This window comes from Hermetia illucens, chromosome 4 (genome assembly GCF_905115235.1).
Source record: "Hermetia illucens chromosome 4, iHerIll2.2.curated.20191125, whole genome shotgun sequence".
NCBI lineage: Eukaryota > Metazoa > Arthropoda > Insecta > Diptera > Stratiomyidae > Hermetia > Hermetia illucens.
Window position 1 is genome coordinate 129,643,996 of NC_051852.1, and position 23,500 is coordinate 129,667,495.

The 23,500-nt window shown below is 40.9% G+C and overlaps 2 protein-coding genes across 10 annotated transcripts in view; both read right to left on the reverse strand.

Annotated features, from left to right (window-relative positions):
* LOC119653565 (neurogenic protein mastermind) overlaps positions 1 to 12,132 on the reverse strand; it is a 151,030-nt gene extending 138,898 nt beyond the window's left edge. Inside the window, 2 exon segments of the mRNA XM_038058279.1 lie at positions 10,685 to 11,940; positions 11,943 to 12,132. Of these exon segments, the coding sequence (XP_037914207.1) occupies positions 10,685 to 11,940; positions 11,943 to 12,000 (1,314 nt within the window). The 5' untranslated portion in view covers positions 12,001 to 12,132.
* Positions 12,133 to 12,192: 60 nt separating this feature from the next.
* LOC119653566 (neurogenic protein mastermind-like) overlaps positions 12,193 to 23,500 on the reverse strand; it is a 304,044-nt gene continuing 292,736 nt past the window's right edge. For 5 of the 9 annotated variants that reach the window (XR_005249720.1, XR_005249719.1, XR_005249717.1 and 2 more), the window contains exon 3: positions 12,327 to 12,462. Coding sequence is in view for 4 of the 9 variants with exons in the window: in XM_038058280.1 (XP_037914208.1) it covers positions 12,334 to 12,462 (129 nt within the window). In the remaining 5 variants the exon portion in view is untranslated. Of the gene's footprint in view, positions 12,463 to 23,500 lie in introns of all 9 variants that reach the window. The other 4 variants (XM_038058280.1, XM_038058283.1, XM_038058282.1 and 1 more) reach the window with 1 other exon arrangement.

Below are 23,500 nucleotides of genomic sequence, written 5' to 3' on the forward strand. Positions count from 1 at the left end.
AGTGTGAAATATCTGCTTCCTCATCAGTCACGCAAGATTTTGCCGTAGTCACCTTTTCCCGTGACCTTGTCACATGTTAGCCGCTCTAAATATTCCTCATGTCGACCCTTTTCATTTGTAGCATAACCTTTGCCTCCTCTTCTTCGCACTTAAAAATTACAACTATCTTTTTTTCTATTTCATCCAAAATTAAATTTAAAAATTATGAATTTTCCCCTTTCTCTTATTGCCGCAGAAAAAAAAATAAAAATTATACCTCCTCCTCCCCAGTTGTGAGACTGGAAGGAGAAACTTATATTCAATCAGAATTGTCTATATGGCGGGATCAGTGAGAAGTAATTAAGTGATTAACAGAATCACGCATCTAAAGCTGTACCTTATATTCGTGGCTTCTTCCTGTTTGGGAACGTTATCCTAGGACTAGTGTAAACAACTCCTCAGGATGGAGCCTTTCGTTCCTTCATTACAATTTGGATTATTCTTAAGTTTTCTACTACAATCAACCTTTACAGTAATCGGAAATAATAAATAATAAATGCATTTTCTTTTATGACGTGAGAGATTCAGAAGTGCGAAGGAACCTCTTGAAATTAATAATCAGCCAACCTACCTTTATACCTACAAGTATCTATTATACATATCTGACATATTTTTATACCACTTCATAGCGAATTGAAAATATGAAAAACCTGCTATGTATGGAGGTATGTATAAATTATTCCCAAGGAAAATTGCATATTCATTTCTTATTAATACAATTGTCGATTTGTATTGATGTCAATATTTTAAAAGGAATCGAGGAACATTTCCACTAAATCCACTCGAAACATTGAAACAAAATTATCCAATCGATACTTTCATCCTTTACACATTTTTCCAAGAAAACGGTACAATAAAATATACAAATTATATATCCTGAGGTACTTAAGTGAATGCACGATAAAGTGGAACACACCCGAGCAACAGATCCAAGAACAATTACCATTCGTAAAAAAGAATGGACAACATTTGCAGATGAAAGGCTCAGATGCGGTTTCACGGCGAGCAGATGGTTAATAATTGCAATAAATACTCATTTTCCGAATGTACGACAATCTTGTTATGCAAAACCGAAGAATTTATCAATATTCTTTAAATTTAAGTTACAACACAACACACTAAGTAGATCACTTAACCTGTCAGTTCGTATTCGGGTGCGCCTTTTGTTAATGAAGAAAAATATGAAACGATTTGTATCTTTTTAATGGCTCAAAGGCAAGTTATCAAAGGACTGTGGGAAATTGCTTTCCTTTTCATGATAAAATATCGATTTCTTTTGATATAATTTCAATATACCACCGGAAGAGTATGGTCTACGACATTCCCTGATATACAATATCAACGAATTTAGGGGATGAAAGAAAATAAATTTTTAGGTTAGTTCGAAAGTAAATCCAAGATCTAAATCTCTTAATCAAACAATTTAATAAAATCTGAAAACTATATAATTCGGCCATAACTGGTGACCAGTATTTGATTATCTCTCCTTAAGACAACGACCAATGTTCTCCTTAAGGCTTGCTTCGTAGTTACATGGGAAGTACCTCTAAATGATCCTCATTTCTCTTCCCAAAGCACTCCATTTACCGCAAATTCCAAGTTTCGTTAAACCATACCATTAAAGCACAAAAAAGTAAAATTATAGGGCCTACAAATAAGTTCTGTCGGTTTTTTTGTTAAGTTTGAAGCTTTATTGTGAAAAATTGGTTATATATTCATTGTTCAAAGTATTGCCCATCGCTAGCCACAACTTTCTTCTATCTTTCAGGCAGTTCATAGATACCATCGCGCCAAAAAATTGGCCGGCTTGGCCGCAATCCACTCATCGAGCCATTTTTTGAGTTCGTCGTAATTGGAGAAGTGCTGGTCAGCCAGGCCATGCTGCATCGACCGGAACAAATAGTAATCAGAAGGAGCAATGTCTGGAGAGTACGGCGGCTGGGTAGGACTTCCCATTTCAACGTTTCTAGATATGTTTTAACGGGCTCTGCAACATGTGGACGAGCATTGTCATGTTGCAAAATAACTTTATCATGCCTTTGCTGGTATTGCGGCCGTTCTTTCTTGAGTTCGCGGCTCAAACGCATCACTTGACGTCGGTAGAGTTTGCCCGTGAACGTTTCGTTCGGTTTTAGCAGCTCATAGTATACCACACCCAGATGGTCCCACCATATATACAGCATGATCTTCTCACCATGAATATTCGCTTTGGCCGTCGATGATGAGGCATGGCCGGGGTATCCCCACGTTGCCCCACGCTTGGGATTATCGTAATGGATCCACTTTTCATCGCCAGTAACTATTCGATGCAGAAAACCCTTCCTTTCTTGTCGTTGGAGCAGTTGTTCGCACGTGAAAAAACGGCGTTCGACGTCTCTTGGCTTCAGTTCATACGGAACCCAATTTCCGACCTTTCGGGTCATTCCCATTGCTTTTAAAAGGTGGGAAATGGCTTGCTGAGTGACTCCAAGTGTTTTCCAAGTTCTTCTTGCGTTTGCGATGGATCTTGGTCGAGCAATGCCTCTAATTCTTCATCTTCAAAAATTGTTGGCCGTCCGGCGCGCTCTTCGTCTTCCAAGTCAAAATCGCCACTTTTAAACCGTCCAAACCACCTCTGACACGTTCGCTCAAATAGAGCATGGTCACCATAAACTTCCCACCAAAATGCGATGAATTTCGGTTGCTTTTTTCTTCAGAATGAAATAATGAAGTAGAACTCCCCGCAAAAACACACTATTTGGTACAAAATTGGCCATTTTCGTTGATGAAAAAAGTATTGTTGTTTACACTTCAATTAAATAATTTATACTGACGTTTGTGCCTATTGACAGTAGCTTTCCGATGAATGTTTGGAAATGTGGTTCAAATAAAAAACAAGCTACGCCATCTATTGTGAAAACCGACAGAACTTATTTGTAGACCCTATAAACATTTTTGTAAAAAATTGCAAATAATTTTCCCAATACTTTCAATTTTACATATTTACAATAGAATGAATATCTCGACTCGCTTGCGATTGTTGTTGTGATATTGCTGTGACTATGAGCAAACTAGATGGGCATCGGATTCGGCGAATGATAGGAGAACATAATTATAATGAAATGGATCTTTCCAGAGGTAATGGCAAATAGTAGGAAAAATAATTGAGAATGAAATGGATCTTTCCAGCCTTGGAAATGCTAATGTAGTGCTGCTGACAAACATTTGAAGGTTTGAAGAGAAAATTGGAAGCGATGGACAGTTTGTACAGATAAAAGATGCAGTGCCATATTTTAATGTTAAACGAATACTTTGCCAACTGAGTCCAAGCAAAGTGTCCACATTTGATAATTGGAATCTCTTGAGCGTAATTTGTAGATTTACTGGAGTTCTTTCCAGTTGATCTGTACAGAGCTAAAATGGTTTGCATTTTGTCAGTAAGTGTATAGACAAGATCCAGAATTTAATGGAGACTTAGTTGCAGAATGGTTGGTGAATGGAGACGGTTTTCTTGTCAGGAATTTTCTCTTGTTTGAGATCTAAATTATTTCGCTTGAAATATGAAAGTTATTTAGTATTTGTGATCGAATTTTAGCGCTTTATTTAACATACTTAGAATTGTCCGATTTAACTCAAATATGCGCCGTTTTGTTCGCAAACTTGTTGCCATTTAGAGGGCCAACTTCATTATCCCCCCTTATAAACCCCCCCCCCCCCCTTATTTGCAAAAAAGTCAGACGGCCAGTTTTTCGCAAGCCTCTTTTGAGGTCAACTTAGTAGCACCAAGAGAGTTTTGCATGGACCGGAAGAGATGGTAATCACTTGGTGCCAGGTACGGACTATACGGTGGGTGCTATATTACATCCATCCGAGCTCCCGTAGCTTCTGGCGGGTCATCAAAGATGTGTGAGGCCGAGCGTTGTCCTGGTGGAACACAACACCATTCCTATTGACCAATCCTGGCCACTTCTGGTCAATCGCCTGCTTCAAACGGTCGAGTTGCTCACTGTAGAGGACCGAATTGAGGGTCTAGCCATAGTTGAGCAGCTCATAGTGGACGACTCCCTTCCAATCCCACCAAACACACAGCAAAACCTTCCTGCCGTCAATCCGGGCTTGGCGATGGTTTGGGCCGGCTTGCCGCGCTTTGACCACGGTCTTTTTTCGTTTGTACTGGACCCACTTTCTTCACCAGTCACCATCCGCTTCAAAAATGGGTTGAATTCGTTCCGTTTCAGCAGTGCATCGCAGGCGTTAATTCGGTTTAAGAGATTTTTTTGTGTCAACTCGTGTGACACCCAAACCATTTTTGGAATCTAGTCTTCTGCAAATGGCTCCAAACGGTTTTATGGTCCTTACCCAGTTCCTGGTCAATCAGGCGGATGCTCACATTGCCGGTCTACTTAGATGATTTCGACGATTGGCTACCAGTACGGGATGTATCTTCGACATCCACTACACCAGAACGAAATCGATCGAATCAACGCTGTGCTGAGCGAATCGTTACAGTATCGGACCCATAAACTTCACAAATTTTTTGGCCGCCTTCGTTGCATTTTTCCTTTTAGGTAGTAAAAATGTAAAAATGACGAATTTCTTCCTTGATGGACTCCATCTTTGACGCGCTATAGCTTGAGACTGGAACGTACGATCATAAAACTGTCAAAGAGACACTAAGCACCCAGATTGTCGTCTTCAAATCGCCGTACAGTATGACCCGATGCGATAAGTACAACACAAGATATAAGTGTCTATTGACAAAATCTTCAACCTAATATAACCGTATAGGTATAAAAACGAATTACTTCAATTAGCACTTTATCATCATCATCAATCAAAAGTATAAAATTAAAATGAGAAAAAAATGGTTGAAATCCAACAAATCTATGTAATATTTAGACCTTAAAATAATTTCATCGTTAACCTGTTAAGTAACGCTAAAAATAATGTAATGTATATCCTATGTGCATAAAATTGTGGCAGTATAAACATAATACAGAGAAAGATGTGGAAGTTTAATGGAAATCTGAATATTATTAGCAAAATTAGTTTAGGGGGTTGTGATTTTTACTTGATTTACTGCACCCTATAATGTCAAAGGTTCTCAACAGTAACATATATTGCACTTCAACAACTACACATCCAAAATATCCAAACTGAAATATTGACCTTGCTTTTTTGTTCCATATTCATTTTTGAATGGGAATTCGATTCTTATTTTGGGTACTCTTTAAGTACAACTTATTTCTTTTAGTACTTTAACTTCTGAAGGGTGCAATTCCGTTTGGATGAAAATGAGAAATCCTTCCCCTAGCTCCCTCCTAATAAGCGAGTCGCATCATATGTAATTAGACTTTCATATGCCGAGATAGGGAGGGAACCGCGATGGAAAATAACACGTGGAGGACCAAAGCACAAAGGACCATACCTACAGTTCCGAACTATCAGACAATAGCGTATAAGCACATGTCAACATGCAAGTAGATGGCGGCAAACCATCAGGAACATTAGTCGACAATGTTTCTAAAATGACATATAGCTCTGCCCTTGTAACTGATGACAGTCAACTCAGGATAGCCGTTTAGCCACTCGCAACACTCAAGTTCATCACAAGCACAGGGGTTATTAAATCAGGTTTATGAATTCAATGGAAACTAAAGGTACGGATGACCAAAACCTGTTCCGAAAACGACTTCGGATAGTATCATATCTGGAAAGTCCAGAGCCTGGTGATATGGAGAATAATAATACTGTGGTCAATTGGAGTCGGATTTTTTTACTGATCAGAGGTTTGGCAGCGATCGACAATCCGGTGGAATAAAGGATTACCGAAAACGTAAAAGATGAAGCTCATAGTACCGACTGTCATTTTACCTATCCAAGGACATCCTGTTAGAATGATTCCGGAATCGACTTTTTTTGCTGTTTTGACATAGTAACGCATCCATCTACAGGGGGTTAATTGGGCTTCCTGAAGGGTTGTTTACTGGTTAGCCTAGCTGTAATCAGTGTTTTGGATTCTTACGATCCTGTACTGTACAACGGATTAGCAATAGGATGTTATAACCGCTCCAAACAGGGCAAAATTATATCTAGCATAATCGAAATTAGAGGACTAGGTTCGTATATGATGAAATATAGCGACATGTCCATCCAATAACAGATTGTAATTGAAGCACACGATGGCATAGTGCCAGCCCGTCGGTCCATCCCAGGCAGATTGGAAACAAATCGGTAAGGTTTGTTTTCGGGGGTGGCTCAAATTGAACCTGCTAGGTCATTTTGCAGTTTAGTTCAACTGAATATCAAAAAAAGTTATTAGAAAATATTTGATTACTATTGCCGAAAAAGAAGGCACGGCGAAATAACGTCCGATACCTGTTTGACAATCCTCGACCGCGCAATGAGCGCTCCCGGTGAACACATCAACAACCTTTTTCTACCCAGACAGGGAATAGCAGCGTGGGCAGCCATGATGTTGGGGAGAAAAGGGAGAGGAAGAAAGACGCAAATATGTCATCGATTCCTTTTTATCATTGTTTTAACAACATAGGACGACCAGCGAAAAATTCAAGGAAGAAACTGAGCAGCGAGGTAAAGGAAAATGCTGCGTTCGGCGCTAAATGCATACAAACGAGCCTTTCGGAAGCGCGGAATAAAAGCATCGAGCAGTTCGTCGCTGTCGACAACTAATTCTCGCAGAGCCGACCCATACTAATCGTCCACCCACTAGCTACGAGCATGATTCTTCTCAGACACGCAAGGTGCGCCCCTTGTATCGTGGAACCAGCTCAGTGAGAGTCCTAGAACAAAAAGTGTTGACAGAACGTGTTATTGCCAGCAGCTCCAATTAACGGAAAATCCATGAAAATCCCAGTCCGAACAGCATCATAATGGAGACGCTTCACCACCCCGAGTCCCTTGGCCGTGCATTTTCAAACAACTCTAGACCCCAATTATGTGGTTGTAGGAGTCGGTATTAATTCTTTTATTTGCCGATTTCATAAGGGTTCAAAGTTTTCTCCCGCTCTTTGCGTTGCTTGCTAAGCTTCGTTCTACCGTGGGCCTCCAATTCCAAGAAGCACGCTGCAGAAACTAAAATCTACGAGAAGCACATGCTCGCCATGGTCGCGGAGGTATCTCATGAGATAGAATTCTGGCTTATGTTAATTTCATCACAGATTTGAGAAAAACCTACTAAATGTACCAGCCTATGCACGTTTACTGCGAGGCGAACAAAAAGCCAAGCTGGACGATGCCTGCATATTCCCGAACAATAGTTTATTACTATATTTTGTACGTTTTCTGAAAGCTCCTTTAAGTTAATCCTAAAGTCAGAAAATAATGCGGTGACATAAGGCATGATGTCGGCTTGATGTTGGCAAGTTTGGTGGGAATACTACTATTTTCAACGAAGTAGTAGTAAGCCAAAGTTGTCTCCCCGTGCTTTCTAACTACTAAAATTATTTTCTTTCAGTAAGGAGCCGTTCCAATAATATCTAACCAGCTAGCAACCTGCTAATATGAAGGATATCATGCAGAGATGCGATGCGCTGTGGATTTTTTCCTGTTTAATGGTATTACCTGGTTGATTGCTATTGAGTGATAATACCACTCTTTTCCTCTTCTACATTCCAGGTTTTAAATAGTTTCGAGGTTCCAATTATATCTCGTTTTGAATTCCCCAGGAACTTTGGAATGTTTTCAATACGTAGCGGTAGACTAAAAGTGCTACACAGTTTACAGTGTCAAGCCCGATACCTTGAGATTCACTCTGAACAGTTTTGAACAGTGGCGAATGACGAAGAGCAAAGGCATTGGGTTGCTACAGAGAAAGTACTTAATTGGGGAAGTCATTAATCTAAAGGAAATATAATAGTTCAGGTAATTTAGTTTTTCAATAACGGAAGCAAAACAAGATGGTAATGAACTTCGGAAGATCGCCATCTATAATAGTGAATTTCATCGGAAATATATACCCCTCCAGGCAGAAACCAGAAGTTCGCGGGTACAAGAGTGATAACTTGTTTGCCAACTCTCTATAAATCCACAACATCCATTACTACTTAGAAGGATTAATGCGTTCCTTAAAACCGATAAGGTAAAGTAGAAGAGCTATTGAGTTTGATCCAGGGGCTACACACAGCAACTCATTAGTTGATTCGGTGAATGTAGGCTAAAGAGCAAGAAAAAAAGCAGATGTATTTGTCGGGATCTCCTTTGTCATATTATGAAGAAGTGACTCAGAACCATGAATGGGGAGCATGCTCTCTATTTAGAAATGCCGAGCAAATATGAAGAGATTTATTGTTGTAGAAACCTACGGATATAAACCGCAAGGAACTCTCGACTTATTAGTGCCATACGTCACATAATGACAACATTGAAGTGAAATATGATACCTAGAGTACAACGGAAACAGTGAGCCACTGGCTCAGGAAACCATAACACCTCAAAAAGGTGGTTGTAATTTCTATATATTTGCAGCTGTAGGTATTCCGAGTAAAACCTTTACGACATTCTTGGATGGCCTACAACCCATCGGCACGACCTGGTTCAAAATATGAAAGAAACAAAATTTTTAAATGCGCACGATAGGTGAAACAATAGTAGCTACAATGAATGTAACCTATAGGTAAGATTGTTCCAAAGGTGTTGAATGACAACTATAATTGTAACAAAAGGGAATGACAGACCCCGTGCAAATACTTCCTCTCCTTGCTTCTGCAGATAGCTTTTGGTGGCTTCAACAGCAAGCATTACTTAGCAACTCTTTCGGTATGGAGGTTATGTCGGAAATCAATGTGCAAAACTTCCCACAACCCACACTGAGAAGATCACAAGAATCTTCCAATTAAGAGGACGAATATTCACATAGAAGGTTTTATCTTTAGTTCGTCACTGAACGGGATAGATCTACGCTTTCTCTTCACTCTTCCTTTTCCAAAAGTCTACTACTAAATTGAAATCTAACCTCCACTTGGCTTTTAATTGTCCTCAGAATTCATTGCCTGTAGGACTTGTCTAAAGGCCAAAATTTCCCAAGGCAAAATATCTACCAACGAATAATGAACCGTCGATCAGTTTTGTTCACCTTGTCGCCCTCCTAAATTGGCGAACTGCATCTATCTCATTTTGCATGCATATTGCCCCCTTTCCGTATTAATGTACATATTTTCATAAGCAAGAAATTATTTTCTCTCAAAAAAATATGAGATAATGTTTGAAAATCCCGAAATTTTGAGGACAATTTTTTGTTAAAATAAGGTGGTCCTGAATCCGCCATCCACATAACGGCGGCCCACACTAATTCTGATTAGCAACTTACTCTTTCCTCGTCAGCGGACCACCCCCTTTTGTTGGGCAAAATACCCTATTTTTCTCACAGAAAAAACTTCTGACGGTTTCGTTTGTGAAAGAAGAGACAAACTCGTCAGCCGCTGCTTTACTGCTGCCCAACGGATTTCTCTCAGGTGGCGGCGAGGAAGACGAGCGACCCTGTCGGCCGAGCCAAAACCGAGTGCCGAGGAGAAGCTCCATGTGGTTGCACTGAGAAACGCTGTACTCACTATGTTTTGCTGGCCGTGATGCAGTAGGCTTAATCAGGGCGATCAGACTCAAGTCTGTACTGCGAACCGCTGTACTCACTATGGTTTGCTGGCCGTGATGCAGTAGGCGAATACTCCAAGGCTTAATCAGGGTGGGACAGGCCAGTCTGCACAGGAACTCATCTGAAGTGGCTTTAGGTCACGAAAGCTTACAGGGGTATATTGGCACCATGGAAACTGGGATAATCCCTGATTGATATGTTTCAGGAGAATTCCTGGTTTATGTGCGTTTCAGCTCCGTTATAGCGGTTGGTTGCCTAGTAGGAGTTTCACGAGCGTTTGTGGTTACGTCCAAGCGGACAGCGTGGGATTGGGTTTGAACACGGGTGACATACTCCAAAATTCGATAGAGATTTAGGTAGGTCCTATATCCACCGTATGAATAAGCTGAGCGATGTACTCAATATAGGCTAGCACAATTGTTCGTGTCTCATCGGGGCTCTGCTTGTGGTCACAAAATCAATCCGTGTCTCGTAACTCGACAGGTACTCACGTTAAAGCACCAAGAACGTCACTGCTCTACAGATGGGCGTGACCAAACACAGTTACAGATGTTTTCGACTCCGAAAACCCAACATGGGTAAGAATTACATCATCAGCAAAACCGCCGGTTTGGAACCTTTCCTGGTCTGGCCCTGAACAACAACTTTTCCATAGCAACCGTAGCCGCATTCGGTCATGCTGCTCCATGGAGGAGAGGTCTAAGTTTAATGACCGGGGCATTATTATCATGACCTCAATGATCTAAAGAAACGACAGGTGGGAGCTATTAATTCACTACAAAGGCTCGCTAAAGCGATTGTCGTGGCAAATTACTATTGTCAATATTAAAGAAGGTGCTTCTCAAAACCGGCTAAAAAACAGCGCGCACATACAGCAGAAGAAAGCATAGTGGATCTGACAGTCCAAAAAAGATTTGTTCATAGAAAACTTCCCATCTTTAGATTCACAAAAATCCGATGAGATGAAGGCCATGATGTACACAATTTAGGAATCGATTCAATTCTCCTCATGACCAACATTCGGAATAAGACTTTAAAATAAAGAAATTCGCTTACCTGAATACCATGAGCTCCGGCTTGTTGACTGATGTGTAGTTGTTGCGTTTGCTTCATCTGCAATGTTGTCGCTGATGCAGAACCTGCATTTGGTACCCCATTACCACCAGGTGGTCCTGTCGCTGAATTCGGTCCCCCGGCTGATTGTTGACGTTGTTGAGCATTTGGTGGGACACCTTGTTGAGGCATTTGTCCAGGTCCATTGTTACCACCCGGTGGCATATGACCACCACCGCCAGGACCCACATTAGGATTTGTTCCGGCAGGCCCATTCCCGCCTCTCGTTGGCATATAACCCGCACCGGGGCTTCCACTATTGTTCGGTCCACCAGACATTGGTGAACCATATGGTGAGTATTGTTGTTGTTGTGCATTTTGTTGTTGTGACTGAGTTTGAGGATTCGACGGTTTATTGAATCCAGCTCCCGGCGGCATTGGTCCCATTTTAGAATTAGGTGGCATACCCCCTGGTCCAATTGAATTTTGTTGTTGTTGCTGCTGCTGTTGTTGTTGCTGCATTTGTGCTTGTTGTTGTTGCTGCTGCAACCTCTTGAGATCAAAGTCATTTTGCGATGAATAGAAGAGCTCCTGTTTAATGTCAACATATGATTGTGACTGTTGGGTTTTATGGAATTGTGATGGCGGAACTTGCGGTTGCGACTGTGAGTGGGGCTGTTGCATTGCGGCTGAGGGGTTCGTTTGATTTGTATTTGTTCCCATAAAATCGTTTGCGAACGGATTGAAATCACCAAAGCGGTTGCCACCCATCATTTGGTTTTGTGGCGGAGCATGCGATTGCATTGGCGGTCGCGGGAAGTTCATTCCCATCGCATTTTTGTGCTGATGTTGCTCGGCCATGTGTTTTAGTGTTTGAGCTGCAGGTGAAAGTTCTGACATGGGGGCATTCGGACCGTTTTGATATTGATTTCGCATCTTGTTAATACCCCCTTGGTTGTCGTTACCGAACGCGTTAGGATTGAATTGACCAAGCGGTCCTTCGGACTTGACATTCAAACTGTCAATTAGAGACTGAGCATTGTTCTCTGATTTAATACCATCTTCTGTCTTTATATCTATCAACGGTTTCTCCTCGAAATCCAGGAATTCTGAATGGAATTCAGGAAGATTCGATATTAGATCCTTAATGAGTGCGTCTCCTTCCTCATTTGTATTATCACCCACAAGATCGGATAAGCCAGGAAACTGTCCATTCCCTGATCCATCCTTATCCAGTTGATTTTGCAAATCTGCGAATCATGGTTAGGCTCCTGTTTACATTCTACCAAGTTTGCTAAGTCGTGATGATGTCCGCCCATTGTTTTATTGCTTCCAGGTATATTTCCTCCTCCATTTGGTCCCAGACACCACCGGGTCCGCCCGGATGGCCACCGGTTGGTAGGCCTCCATTCAAATTACCACCCACTCCTGCATTACTACCATTATCCTGTCCATTCACACCTCCTGCACCACCCCCACCTGGTCCACTTCCAGGATTCACATTTTGCCCAACACCACCGCCACCGCCTGCACCACCCCCACCTTCACTTTTTACAGATGTATTTGTCAAGGCTTTCACCGTGACATTTGTGCTTATCTGCTGTGGTTGCGAATTCGCCGCTGACGTTGTGAATTCCAGCTGTTGTACAATTTCAACGGAGAATTTTTGTTAAGTTTTCGGAACCGTTGTGCTGAAGTTTGACCGGTGGTTCGAAATTTTCTGGACCGCCAGCACCGCTAGTATCGACATCGTCCGCAGGCCGTTTGAGGAAATTTTGTTTCTGCAAGTGGAAAAAGGAAAAGTTTTTATTAGACGTTGACTAGTAACTGGACTTTGAATTTAAAATCTTTTATATCTAAACAATTTTTTTACAAGAAGCGTGCATAAAGCTGAGCCATTTCTAATAGTAAGAATCCCAAGACATAGGCACTGAAATCGTTAGTGCGAAGAAAACAGTAACGCACAAATTAAAAAATCGCTGCCTCTCCAGCAATAACAAACAGCCTAAGGTCGGTTAGTTGACTCCGAACACTTCCTGAATATCGAATCTAATACTTCACTATAATTCTGCAAGCGTAGAGAGCGTAGAATATCTCCAAACGTAAGTCAAAGTACATTAATATTATAAATCCAAGCAACACTCGAGTTCCATTGAAGCAAAAAACGCAATCATATTCACAGAACCGGTAAGAGCTCAGCGGGCACACATTCTTCATATATGTTCAGAGCCGCGTATATAGACAAATTTCAATTAATTAAAATGACGCTGCTGCAATCATATGAAATTATAATTTTACCAACCCGCAAGAATGTGGCGAACATGATAAGGAACTGATAAAGTGTACAACAAAGAATGATTTGTAGTCGAAATTTAATGGGGAAAAAAGAAGGTCCCATTTAAAATATTGCGCTTGAAAAGAGTATGAGAAGCAAGACTTCTGGGTTAACTATAAATAGGAGAATGAGTACAATATTGAGTTCGGGAAAAGTCATTCAGAAATGGTGAGCTAGATAAAAAATGGTAAAAATAGCATAATTCCGGAGAGAAAAAACAGGAACCGCATTAATTAAATTCTAAAGTTCAATAAAATGAGAAACACCCATCAACACATCTAAAACTTAAACGACTTAGTAAACGTTAAAATACTGTACTTCGGGAACCAGCTCCCTTCTTCAGTGCATTTTCGTCCTTATGAACATTGGATAACATCGCGAGTCTACGTCAAAATGGAAGAATTTCCTGCAATTTGAGGTATCAACTACAACTGAATAGTACCATCAACCAGTAAGTTCAACTTTATCGATCTCTCCCCAAAGGCTTCGATGGAGAGATTTCCGATTAAGTGTTGTAACCGTTTCCGATTTAGTGGTGTGATCCATGATATGAATACCAGAATGGGATTTAGTGATCAGATTTTGACACTTGACAATGCAGTGTCTGGGGTGCAGAGTTTAAAATAAAGTCTGTTCGGAGTCAACTACCTGGGAAATTATATCACATCAATTGTTTCAAGCTACCACTTGGAGATGCTTTAGATCTCAGTTTCTATTTCAGTAACAAACTCACTGAGATATTGAGCCAATCGCCTACTATACAGAGGGGGGAACCTCTGGCTATGCTCCAGGGAGAAATGCTCAACCATTACTTACAAAATATTGACCACAGCCAGACTGCTAGTCGGAATTCATATATCTCCTCTTCCAATAATATTGTTGGTCTTATATTACACTGATAAGGACTTGATGGGGGAAACCCCAGTACTCATTGCAGCGTAACAAATTAAAGGTACATATAATTCCGTGAGATAACTAGGTAATCGCCGCACAGTGTAAGACAATTGATGATCAAATGATCAGCGTTGTAAGCGAAAGAGAGGATACTCCACATAGGTTCATCCCATATGCCGCATTATCTAGTTGCACCTCACTTAAAGGTCTACCTTTTCGTAGCTACCAGCTTCTTCGAGATGCAACTCCCGTCCAAAGAATCGGAAAAAGTAAACTCATAAATGGATAAATAGAGTAGGCACATTCTCGAATGAGTGTTTTACACATAAAAGGTATATCCGGACTCTTCGACTCTAAAATTCAAACCAATTCGAGGTAGGTGTGCTAAAAACTTTTGATCCAGGATGTCTTATGAAAAATCTCGAACGAATCACTCGCGAAATGCAAAATTCACGCTGTCCCCCACTGCTTATGAATGGAAAGCTGAAATTGTTAATGAGATTAAAACTATCTATGGGGGCTATCCACTGTATGTCTGAAACAAAGGACAATCTCAACAGTGAGCATCACGCCTTTTTACCCTCCGCCAAAAAATGAAAAGAAAACAATGTCAGCCGAAAAATCCTTCATAACCATTAAGGCATAATTTTGATTGAATGTTTACATAAAACGGAGACCACCAATACCGGAAAATACTGTGACACTAAAAGATTGACAACAACCATGCAGGAGAAAAGGAGGGGAGTGATGACAGAGGGATTCTGCCTGCTGGATGACAATAGTAGGAATAATACATTTTGAACTAACCCCCCGCCCCCCCCCTTCGTATTCCCTTGATATAAAGTCTTTAAAATAACCTCTATTCGCTTCCCTAAAAAGGGACAAAGCTGTCCGCCAAAAATAATATGAAAGGAGGATGGGCAGGAGCAAGTGAAGGATATGGCGGAATTTTTCGAGGGGGCATCAAAAAACTTACAACACAATCAGAGTGAAATTATGCGGTGTTTCCAACGATTTTACAACACAAAATAATCAGCAATCGATTTTCTTTTTTTAAGGCATGATCCATCCACTGCCAATATTGACATTTGTAGATGTAATTTTTTATGAGAGAAATTAGCACACTTTGTGGTGTCCGCGCCCTCGCAGCATCCACATGGTTTCGTTCGCTTTTGTGACAGGCGGACGAGAAAATTCGTTTACTAACATATAGCATGATTTTTTTTTCAACCTTAGCCCCCCCTAGTATTTCCTTTACACTCCTTCCAATTTTCTATTTCTAAACCCAATATACACTTCCTTTAAAATATTACCTTTAAAATGATAATTTTTATTTCCATTTTCATTAAGAAAACCCTCTCACCTTCTAACTTTCCATTAAACCCTAAAATTCATTTAAATATTTTCAAGGTTAATGTAGAAATTTTCCAACATTTCGAAAACGATCATTAATCTATCTTGTTGTTGTTTGCACATATATTTAATTATGTTGCATATTACGAAATGCATTACTAACGTTAATTTTTGGCTAAGGCGAAATCCATGCGAATGCAAATGATGATGGGGTTTTTGTTTTTGTAATAAGGTCAATTCAAGGCAAGACGGATACACACACATTAAGGGAAGATTCGAGGTAATTTTTATTGTTATCCCAGCTGTCGAGGAATTGTGGATTCATGGTCTGGGCCGAACAGTTAACGGGACATTGGGCAGTTGAGGAAGGTGAACCGGGAATCAGCTGACTCGGGAAGTTGGTTCGTGGCCGCGGTTGAAGTTTGATCGTTTTTCTTTTCAGTTCGGAAATCTAAAGAGGAAATCACTAAAATAAGGTAGGGATTTCGATTCTGTTCATATTGATTGATGTTAAACGTCGCACTGAAATACTAAAGCGGATACCGGAGGAAGAGCGCAATTGTCTTCCAAACGGCTGTTAGACGTGGAGGATTTCCAGATTGGCATGAGTCTGAAGTTCTCCCCTAGATTTCGAGGAATGTCGAAATCATCATTTTCTTATGACATTGTCCGAATTTTCCTTAGGATTCAGCGACAACCAGAAACAAACGGGCACAGTATTGACGCCCCCGAGACGATGAATCAAGTCACACCTTTAAAGGAGAAAATAAAAAAGCTTCCTGCACGGTTCACAGCCACGCGCCGTCAAAAATGTTCAATGACATTCAAGATAATCTACCGATATCCGCTTCATTCATTTGATGTAGATTGTACCGCGGGCGCGGTCGAGCTACAATTTTTTTTTTAATAATTTCAAGCTTTAGTTTGCGTTTTACATTCAGATAGGTACGTGCTGACATACGCAGCATTATAAGGATACGTGAAGTTTTTATTAAATGGCACGTGAGAGGCTGAATTGTTTAAAAGACTCCCCACATTCCTGAGCCTGGTTACCAAAGAGGCAAGCAAGCGTGTATTAACAGAGCTTCAACACGGACCTTCGCAATCAATTTCACCAACCTTTTAGGTTTTGGGTCGACTCTGCTCGCACAAGATGGTATTTTGACCATCACCCAATCGAAGTAAGTCATGTCATAATTTTCCTATGTTCCAAACTAGACATGTAACTAGCTATCGACGGCAAAACTATTATCTTAACACTTCCTCGAAAATAGAAGCAACTTGTACAAAAGTCGAGTCAGCGCCTCATGCAACACAGTCACAGTTTAAATCTGAATAATTTCGTCGACCGATGATAATAAAACAGACAATATTGCTATCAGTGGAAGCGACCTGCGGCGAACTGAGTGATTTAAATATATCAGACCAATAATCAGTCGAATTGCTTCAGCCATAAGCGCAACAAGGAGCGTTCAGCAACTCTCGTTCATTATGGTCGATGCGTAAATAAACGTCTTAAATCCAAAATTTACCCTGTCGCCCTGTGTTAGTCGACTATAAAAGACAATGAACGGTGCCTTGCAGTGAAAGAGACGAAATCAGCCGCGTAACACGCATGATCACATCCGAAATAAAGACATCCGTGATTGATATAGGGTTGTAAAGATCGCGCGTAATTCGCTCTAACGAAAATTCGCTCGGCAAGATTGGACGACCCCGCTTCTGAATAGGACAAAGACTGATTAATAAGAACGGCACTATACGTCATATTTATTGTCAGACATCAATCCACCGAGCGGGCAAAACTTACTCCACCACGCTTGCAATGAACATGTTAATAAAAAAACCGCATGATCCTGGTCTTGACAACGATTCTAAAATCTCCATAAAGAGCAAGATTTAATTACCCAGTTCTCCACATCCTCTATTATGGTATTGTGCAAATAACAGGAGGATATTTTTTTCTGTAGTATTCTCCGTCCGGGATATCGAATTGGTGGACCTCGGCGCAAAACCGGGATGTCTGGTTATTGCGCCGTTGATGATGATGATGATTCTCCGTTAATGGACGCATTTTCCGGGCAAAATGTTATCGGCTTCCTCCGTGACTGCTCAAGGAGAATACTCACGGAATCAGAGACACCGGTTTCGAAAGAATTTGACGATCGTAAACATGCGCTTACATATTGTATCCACGGAAAGGCATAGACGAACGGAAGGGGCTCAACACCCTACTGATCGCTGATAGTGATTTTGGAAGTGACGCACTCAAACTCCGATATCGAGCGAAATCACGAGAAGTTCAGCATAGGGTGACAAGAATTTGCTATTGCGCTGGTCAAGGAAGTGAAAGATACCGCAAATCGCAGTGATTTCAGAAGAGTATACCGTATCACGAAAAAGCTTGCATCAACGGTAGTCCTCTCATCCACGATGACAAGCAACTGAAGAGGGAGAAACAACACTTCATCCGGTGAGGTTCTTCCTCTTGTAGACGAAAAGGTAATAGCATATGGATACGGCCTTTTCCTCCAACCAAAATAGACATCATTTCGGCCATAAATGCACTCAAACGGAATAAAGCCGCACCCCGCAGAATTATTTATCGCTGCACCTACAGATACTGTGAATCGGCTGCTCTCACTCACATAGAAATCTTTGGCAACGGAATCCTCCCCCAGAGAGTGAAAAAAGGGAATGATCGTTAAGATTGCAATGAAAATTGGAAGAACGTTCCCTGCCGTCTCAAAAATAATGGCTAAAATAATCCTGGAACGAATCAAGGAACATCTGGAAAGCTTGATCGACAGAGAGCAGGCTGGTTTCTGCTCCGGATCCTCGGAGATTAATTGGCTATCACATCTTTCCTCAAACACCTCCACTACGTTCATTACATCTCTTTCCTCTCTTTAATCATGGAGCCTGGCCAAATGGCTCTGGATTTGGAAAGAGAGGCAAGTAGAGTTGAACTGAAAATAAACACCAACAAAACTAAGGTTCTCAGTCTAACGTGTCTTGCACTCTCTATATTTGCATTAATGGGAAGAGCATCAAAGAAGCCAATGAATTTGTATATCTAGGAAGCGTAGCTTCTGCGCGCTAGATCCGCTTTCGCTGCCCTGCCTGAAATCTGGAAATGGACTTATGCCAACACCAACATGAAGTTGAAACTGTTCTATCCTAGAATTTTTTCTGTCTTGCTATATGGGAATAACACATGAATAGTGAACTCCACCGTTACTCAAAAGCTCCCAGCCTTCGTCAACGCTGTCTGCGCCGCATTATTGGAGTACGCTATTATTTCAAACAAAGAGCTTGGTCGGCGCACAGGCCTGGTACCAGAAGTAGCAATGAATAGGTCACACGTTAAGGAGAGGCGACAACTGTATTGCTGGCTACACCATGCGATGGAATCCACTTTATCAAGATAGCCGACGAGTGGGGCGCCCGAAAAGCACCTGGCGCAGAACTATTGAGGAGGAATGCAAGCGGCATCTGGAGTCGTGGGGGAGCTGAAGGGCATTTCAGGTAACCGCGAACGATATCGCTTCTGTGTGGTTGACGTGCTATACCCCACCAAGAGATAGGTATAGTCAAAACTAACTAAAACTCTTGAAATAGACAGAATACCGACCGAGCTCCTTAAAAATGATGAAATGAAGCTTACCATTCAAAAACCCATTAAGAAAATATGGACAACCGAACAATAAAATTTTTTGAAACTGGCCAAAAAAAGAAAAATATTGGTTATAAAGTCGCATTTAGTATACGAAAAAAACATTCAAAGAAATAGGTGACAACATCATTAGCGATGCAAATGGCATTATATATGGTAGAATTCAATATTATCAAAATCTGGTCAATCCGGAATCGGAACTTCCGCGGAAGTCAATACTATTTATTGAAGAAATTAAAGTGATCCTTTTCCTAATTTCGCGCCAAAGAGGCAACTTTAACGTATAATAACTTTGCTAATAATGGTACGATTTCCACCAAACTTTTCAATATAATATTCTATATTATGGCCTGCATTACTCTCATTCTAAGATAAATTCAAGGGCACCCCCTTAAATTGCTAAAATATAATAACATACTATTATTCACATTCTTTGAGTAGAGATCAGGATGGACAGAATTATGAGGCTTAAATGTCATATACAGTATGTTCCCTTGACGATGGTAGAAAATTTAATGGTGAATAGCACTAGTAGCAGCAGATATGTATGGGGAAAATTGTTTAATGGAATCGGCCATTCTATCTTTAACGTTACAGAGCTATGGCTTTTTTCGTAAATAGTGTCGAAAAGCCTGACAAAATTACAATTTTCCACTCCCACAATCATTTAATCCTAGATGTGGCATCTAAGGGGATAATCGTCCACTAGCAAGACCACGAACTCGGTTAACGCACGCAGCGAAATGCTGTCAAATGTAGACAACTGAAGGAGGAAAGAGGCGATTGAAAGGTCTAGCATATTGGAAGCACTGGTTTAAGAAGGACCTATAGTACCGCCGAAAAGAAAACTTAGTACCATTCTAGAGCACCCTAAGTTTAAACAATTATCAGAGATAGATTAAATCCTAGACATATGCGTGTTTCAGTGGTTAGACCATTAAGCTGTCAAACAGAATAGAATGCAGTGCTCTAAAACACGAAAACCTCACTTCCGGGAACACCTTGACAATTTTGCTTTTGCGAAAAAGCAATTTCCGTTTATTTTTCAGTCTACAGGCACGACTTTGCGCTTCAATGGAGTTTATTGTTTTTCATGCCTAACACACCTAACACAAATTTCTCAAGGCTGCAAACTTAGATTGACGTTGTTTGGAGTATGAAAGTTTTGAGGATTTCCTATATGACAACGTACGACGATGTCAGACTATTCACTCTAATGCGATACTATAAAAACTCTACATACGATACTTTAGGATGTAAATTTACAGTGAAAAGACAGCTTTGATCCACTATACAGTGGGCCTACTATGATTATGTTAATAACAATAAGGTTTCCACCAAACCTATCATTTGTGTGTTTTATAGCATGACTAAGGAGTTGTCAATGAAATTCCAAAATATAATAATATACTTCAGTTGAACAGATAGGAAGATATTATAGGGGCATTGCCATGATTTTGCCCAGATTCTTCGAGTGAATAGTTTCTTATAATGAATCTTCAATTCAGGTGCACACTTTTTCAAAATGCATGTGACAGACAGATAGTGAATGAAGTTCAATGTTTAGACAGAACCTTAAAAATCATAAATTCGTGAATTATTACGATCATCAAATCATGAGGAATCGGCTTTGGGTTTTATTAAGAGCCTTTTATTTGGCAAAACAACTTGTATGCGTTTCCCATAATAGTTACAAATGACCGGCTCTGAAATCGCACGCATGCAGTGAGTAACATAAATTTACGTGGGGTTTACGGGGGGGCTACATGCAAAGGGGGATGTAGACATTTTTTCATCGAATAAAGTCGTGCGGGATATTAAATGAATGATCACAATTAGTACTTCCCGAATCTGATATTAGTTTTAACGTGAAATGTAAAGTGCGCCAGTAAGGAGTCGAAATGTGCACACTTAAGGTGAGACAGGACTCATTTTCGGAAACTATCACAAATCAAAAATCCGAAAAAAATTAGGATGGTGCGCTTATATGAAATGTAGATCTCAAAATATGCCACATTCCGATATCTGTTCAAATAAAACTACTAATAGTATATTTTCAACTTTTAGGAATTGACTAAAACACCCCTTATATTCCAAATTCTGCGCCACGATATAAGGCGCATACACATGCTAAGTTTCATGAGAATCCGGCCATTAGCGCCAAAGTTCTAACAATTCAAACTGATCAATTTCGCGCGAATTTACTACATCTGAAGCCAGGAGAGGAGAGAGAGAAAGGAGAATCAGTCCGTGCAATTCATCGGCTAAAAAATCATAAGTCGCCAGGAGTCGATGGAATTACAGCCGAATTGGTTAAATATGGAGGCGACCACTTACACCAAGTGGTTCATCAACTTGTGCTCAAGGTATGGGACAGCGAATCAATGCCTGATGATTGGAAACGAGGCATTATCTGTCTCATACATAAAAAGGGAGATATCACACAGTGTAGCAATTATAGAGGCATCACGTTGCTGAGTACCATCTATAAGATATTCTCCGCTATCTGGCTAGGCCGGATAGCCCCATACGCCCACAACATCATTGGCCCATACCAAACAGGCTTCACTCTAGGCAAATCAGGAACACATCATATTTCCCCTGTGCGACAAGTGATGGAAAGACTGTTGGAATATGGGCAGCAGTTGTGCCATCTATTCATCGACTTTAAAGCCGCCTATGATAGCACACCCAGCGTAAAACTGTACATGGCCATGAAAGAATTCGGTATCCCCACGAAATTATAAGACTGACTAGGCTGACCCTGACAAATGTCCGAGGCCAGATAAAAGCAGCAGGATCACTCTCAGGACCATTCGACATCAACAATGGTCTACGACAAGGGCATGCCCTATTATGCGTCCTCTTTAACCTGGCCCTCGAGAAAGTGATTCGTGATGCTGATGTAAATGCAAGAGGTACGATCCTCTTTAAGTCCATCCAACTACTAGCCTATGCTGATGATATCGACATCATGGGAAGAACCACCCGAGACCTACAAACTGCCTTCATCCAGATCGAGAAGACGACGCGAGAACTTGGGCTGCACATCAATGAAGGCAAGACAAAATATATGGCAAAGTCAGTACCGAAGACGAACCAACCAACAACATCAAACCGCACTGGTCAAACGGGAAGAATAAGGATCGGAGAATACAACTTTGAGACCGTTGATAATTTCTCCTGTCTAGGGTCGAAAATCACAACCGATAACAGTTACGATGATGAAATCCGCGCACGGTTGTTGTCAGCCAACAGAGCCTATTTCAGCTTACAAAAACTGTTCCGCTCGGAACGTCTCACCATAGGGTCAAAGCTCTTACTGTACAAGACTATGATCTTACCAGTCCTCATGTATTCCTGGGAAACTTGGGTTCTTAGCAAGAAAAATTGCGAACTCTTGGCCGCGTTCGAGAGAAGAATCCTCCGAAGAACTTTTGGCCCCCTACAATGACGAAATCTATGAGCGATACCATGACCGTCCGGTTGTGGATAAAATCCGGCTCTATAGGTTACGGTGGGCGGGTCACTTAATCCGTATGGATGAGGATGATCCCACCCGGAAAGTCTATAAGGGCAACATCTATGGTAGAAAAAGAAGACGAGGCAGACCCTACCTAAGATAGAGCGATGGCGTAGGCCAGGACGCCGGACAGCTTTTAGGGATATCGAATTGGTGGACGTCGGCGCAAAACCGGGATGTCTGGAGTTCCTTATTAAGGCAGGCCTAGACCGAATACCGGTTATTGCGCCGTTGATGATGATGATGATGAAGCCATGCAAATAAGATACTACGGTCATAATTAACGGGCATAACTAACATTTCAGTGAAATATTAAAGTCCATATATAAAGAAATTACTTCTCCCCAGTCCTTTTTAAAGTTTTGGGTGAAACAAAACCTTATTAAAATCGATTCGATGTCTGTCTGTCCGTCTGTCGGAAACGGCTGGACCAATTGTTACGAAATTTGGTAAGAACATGTGGTCTGTGCATCCCTTTACAAATTGGAATTGGCGCCATTTTGTGTTGAGTTTAGGAGGGGGGGGGGGGGGGGGGTTCACAGAATATGGTCGCATGAGTTATCAAACGAAAGGGCTTAATTGATGCTTTTGAAGCTGCTTCAATATTTGATATCGAACGAAATGTAGGGGAGTGAACACTCCACATGAAACTCAAAAAGTGTAACAGGTTTTGTTCTCAGAACATATCTAACCGAAAAATCTGAAAAAAATCACAGTGGTGTAACCAAACGAAATCTATGCCTCAAAATACGTCCCGTTCCGATATCTGCACAAATAAAGTTAATAATAGTACATTAGCATATTTTAGAATTTTAACCGGAAACCACTCTTAAGTGCATGCTAGAAGTCCAAAATCTGGCAGAGGTATAAGGGATGACATAAGGCACAACTGTTGTTTAAGTCATAAAACGTGAAGGTTTTACATTTGAGGTGAATTTCATGCATTCTAAAACGTGTATGACGTCATCATAACATATATCTTGTAGTTTGAAAAAAATATGAAGGAATATTTTGGGTATTTTAGACATATACGAATGG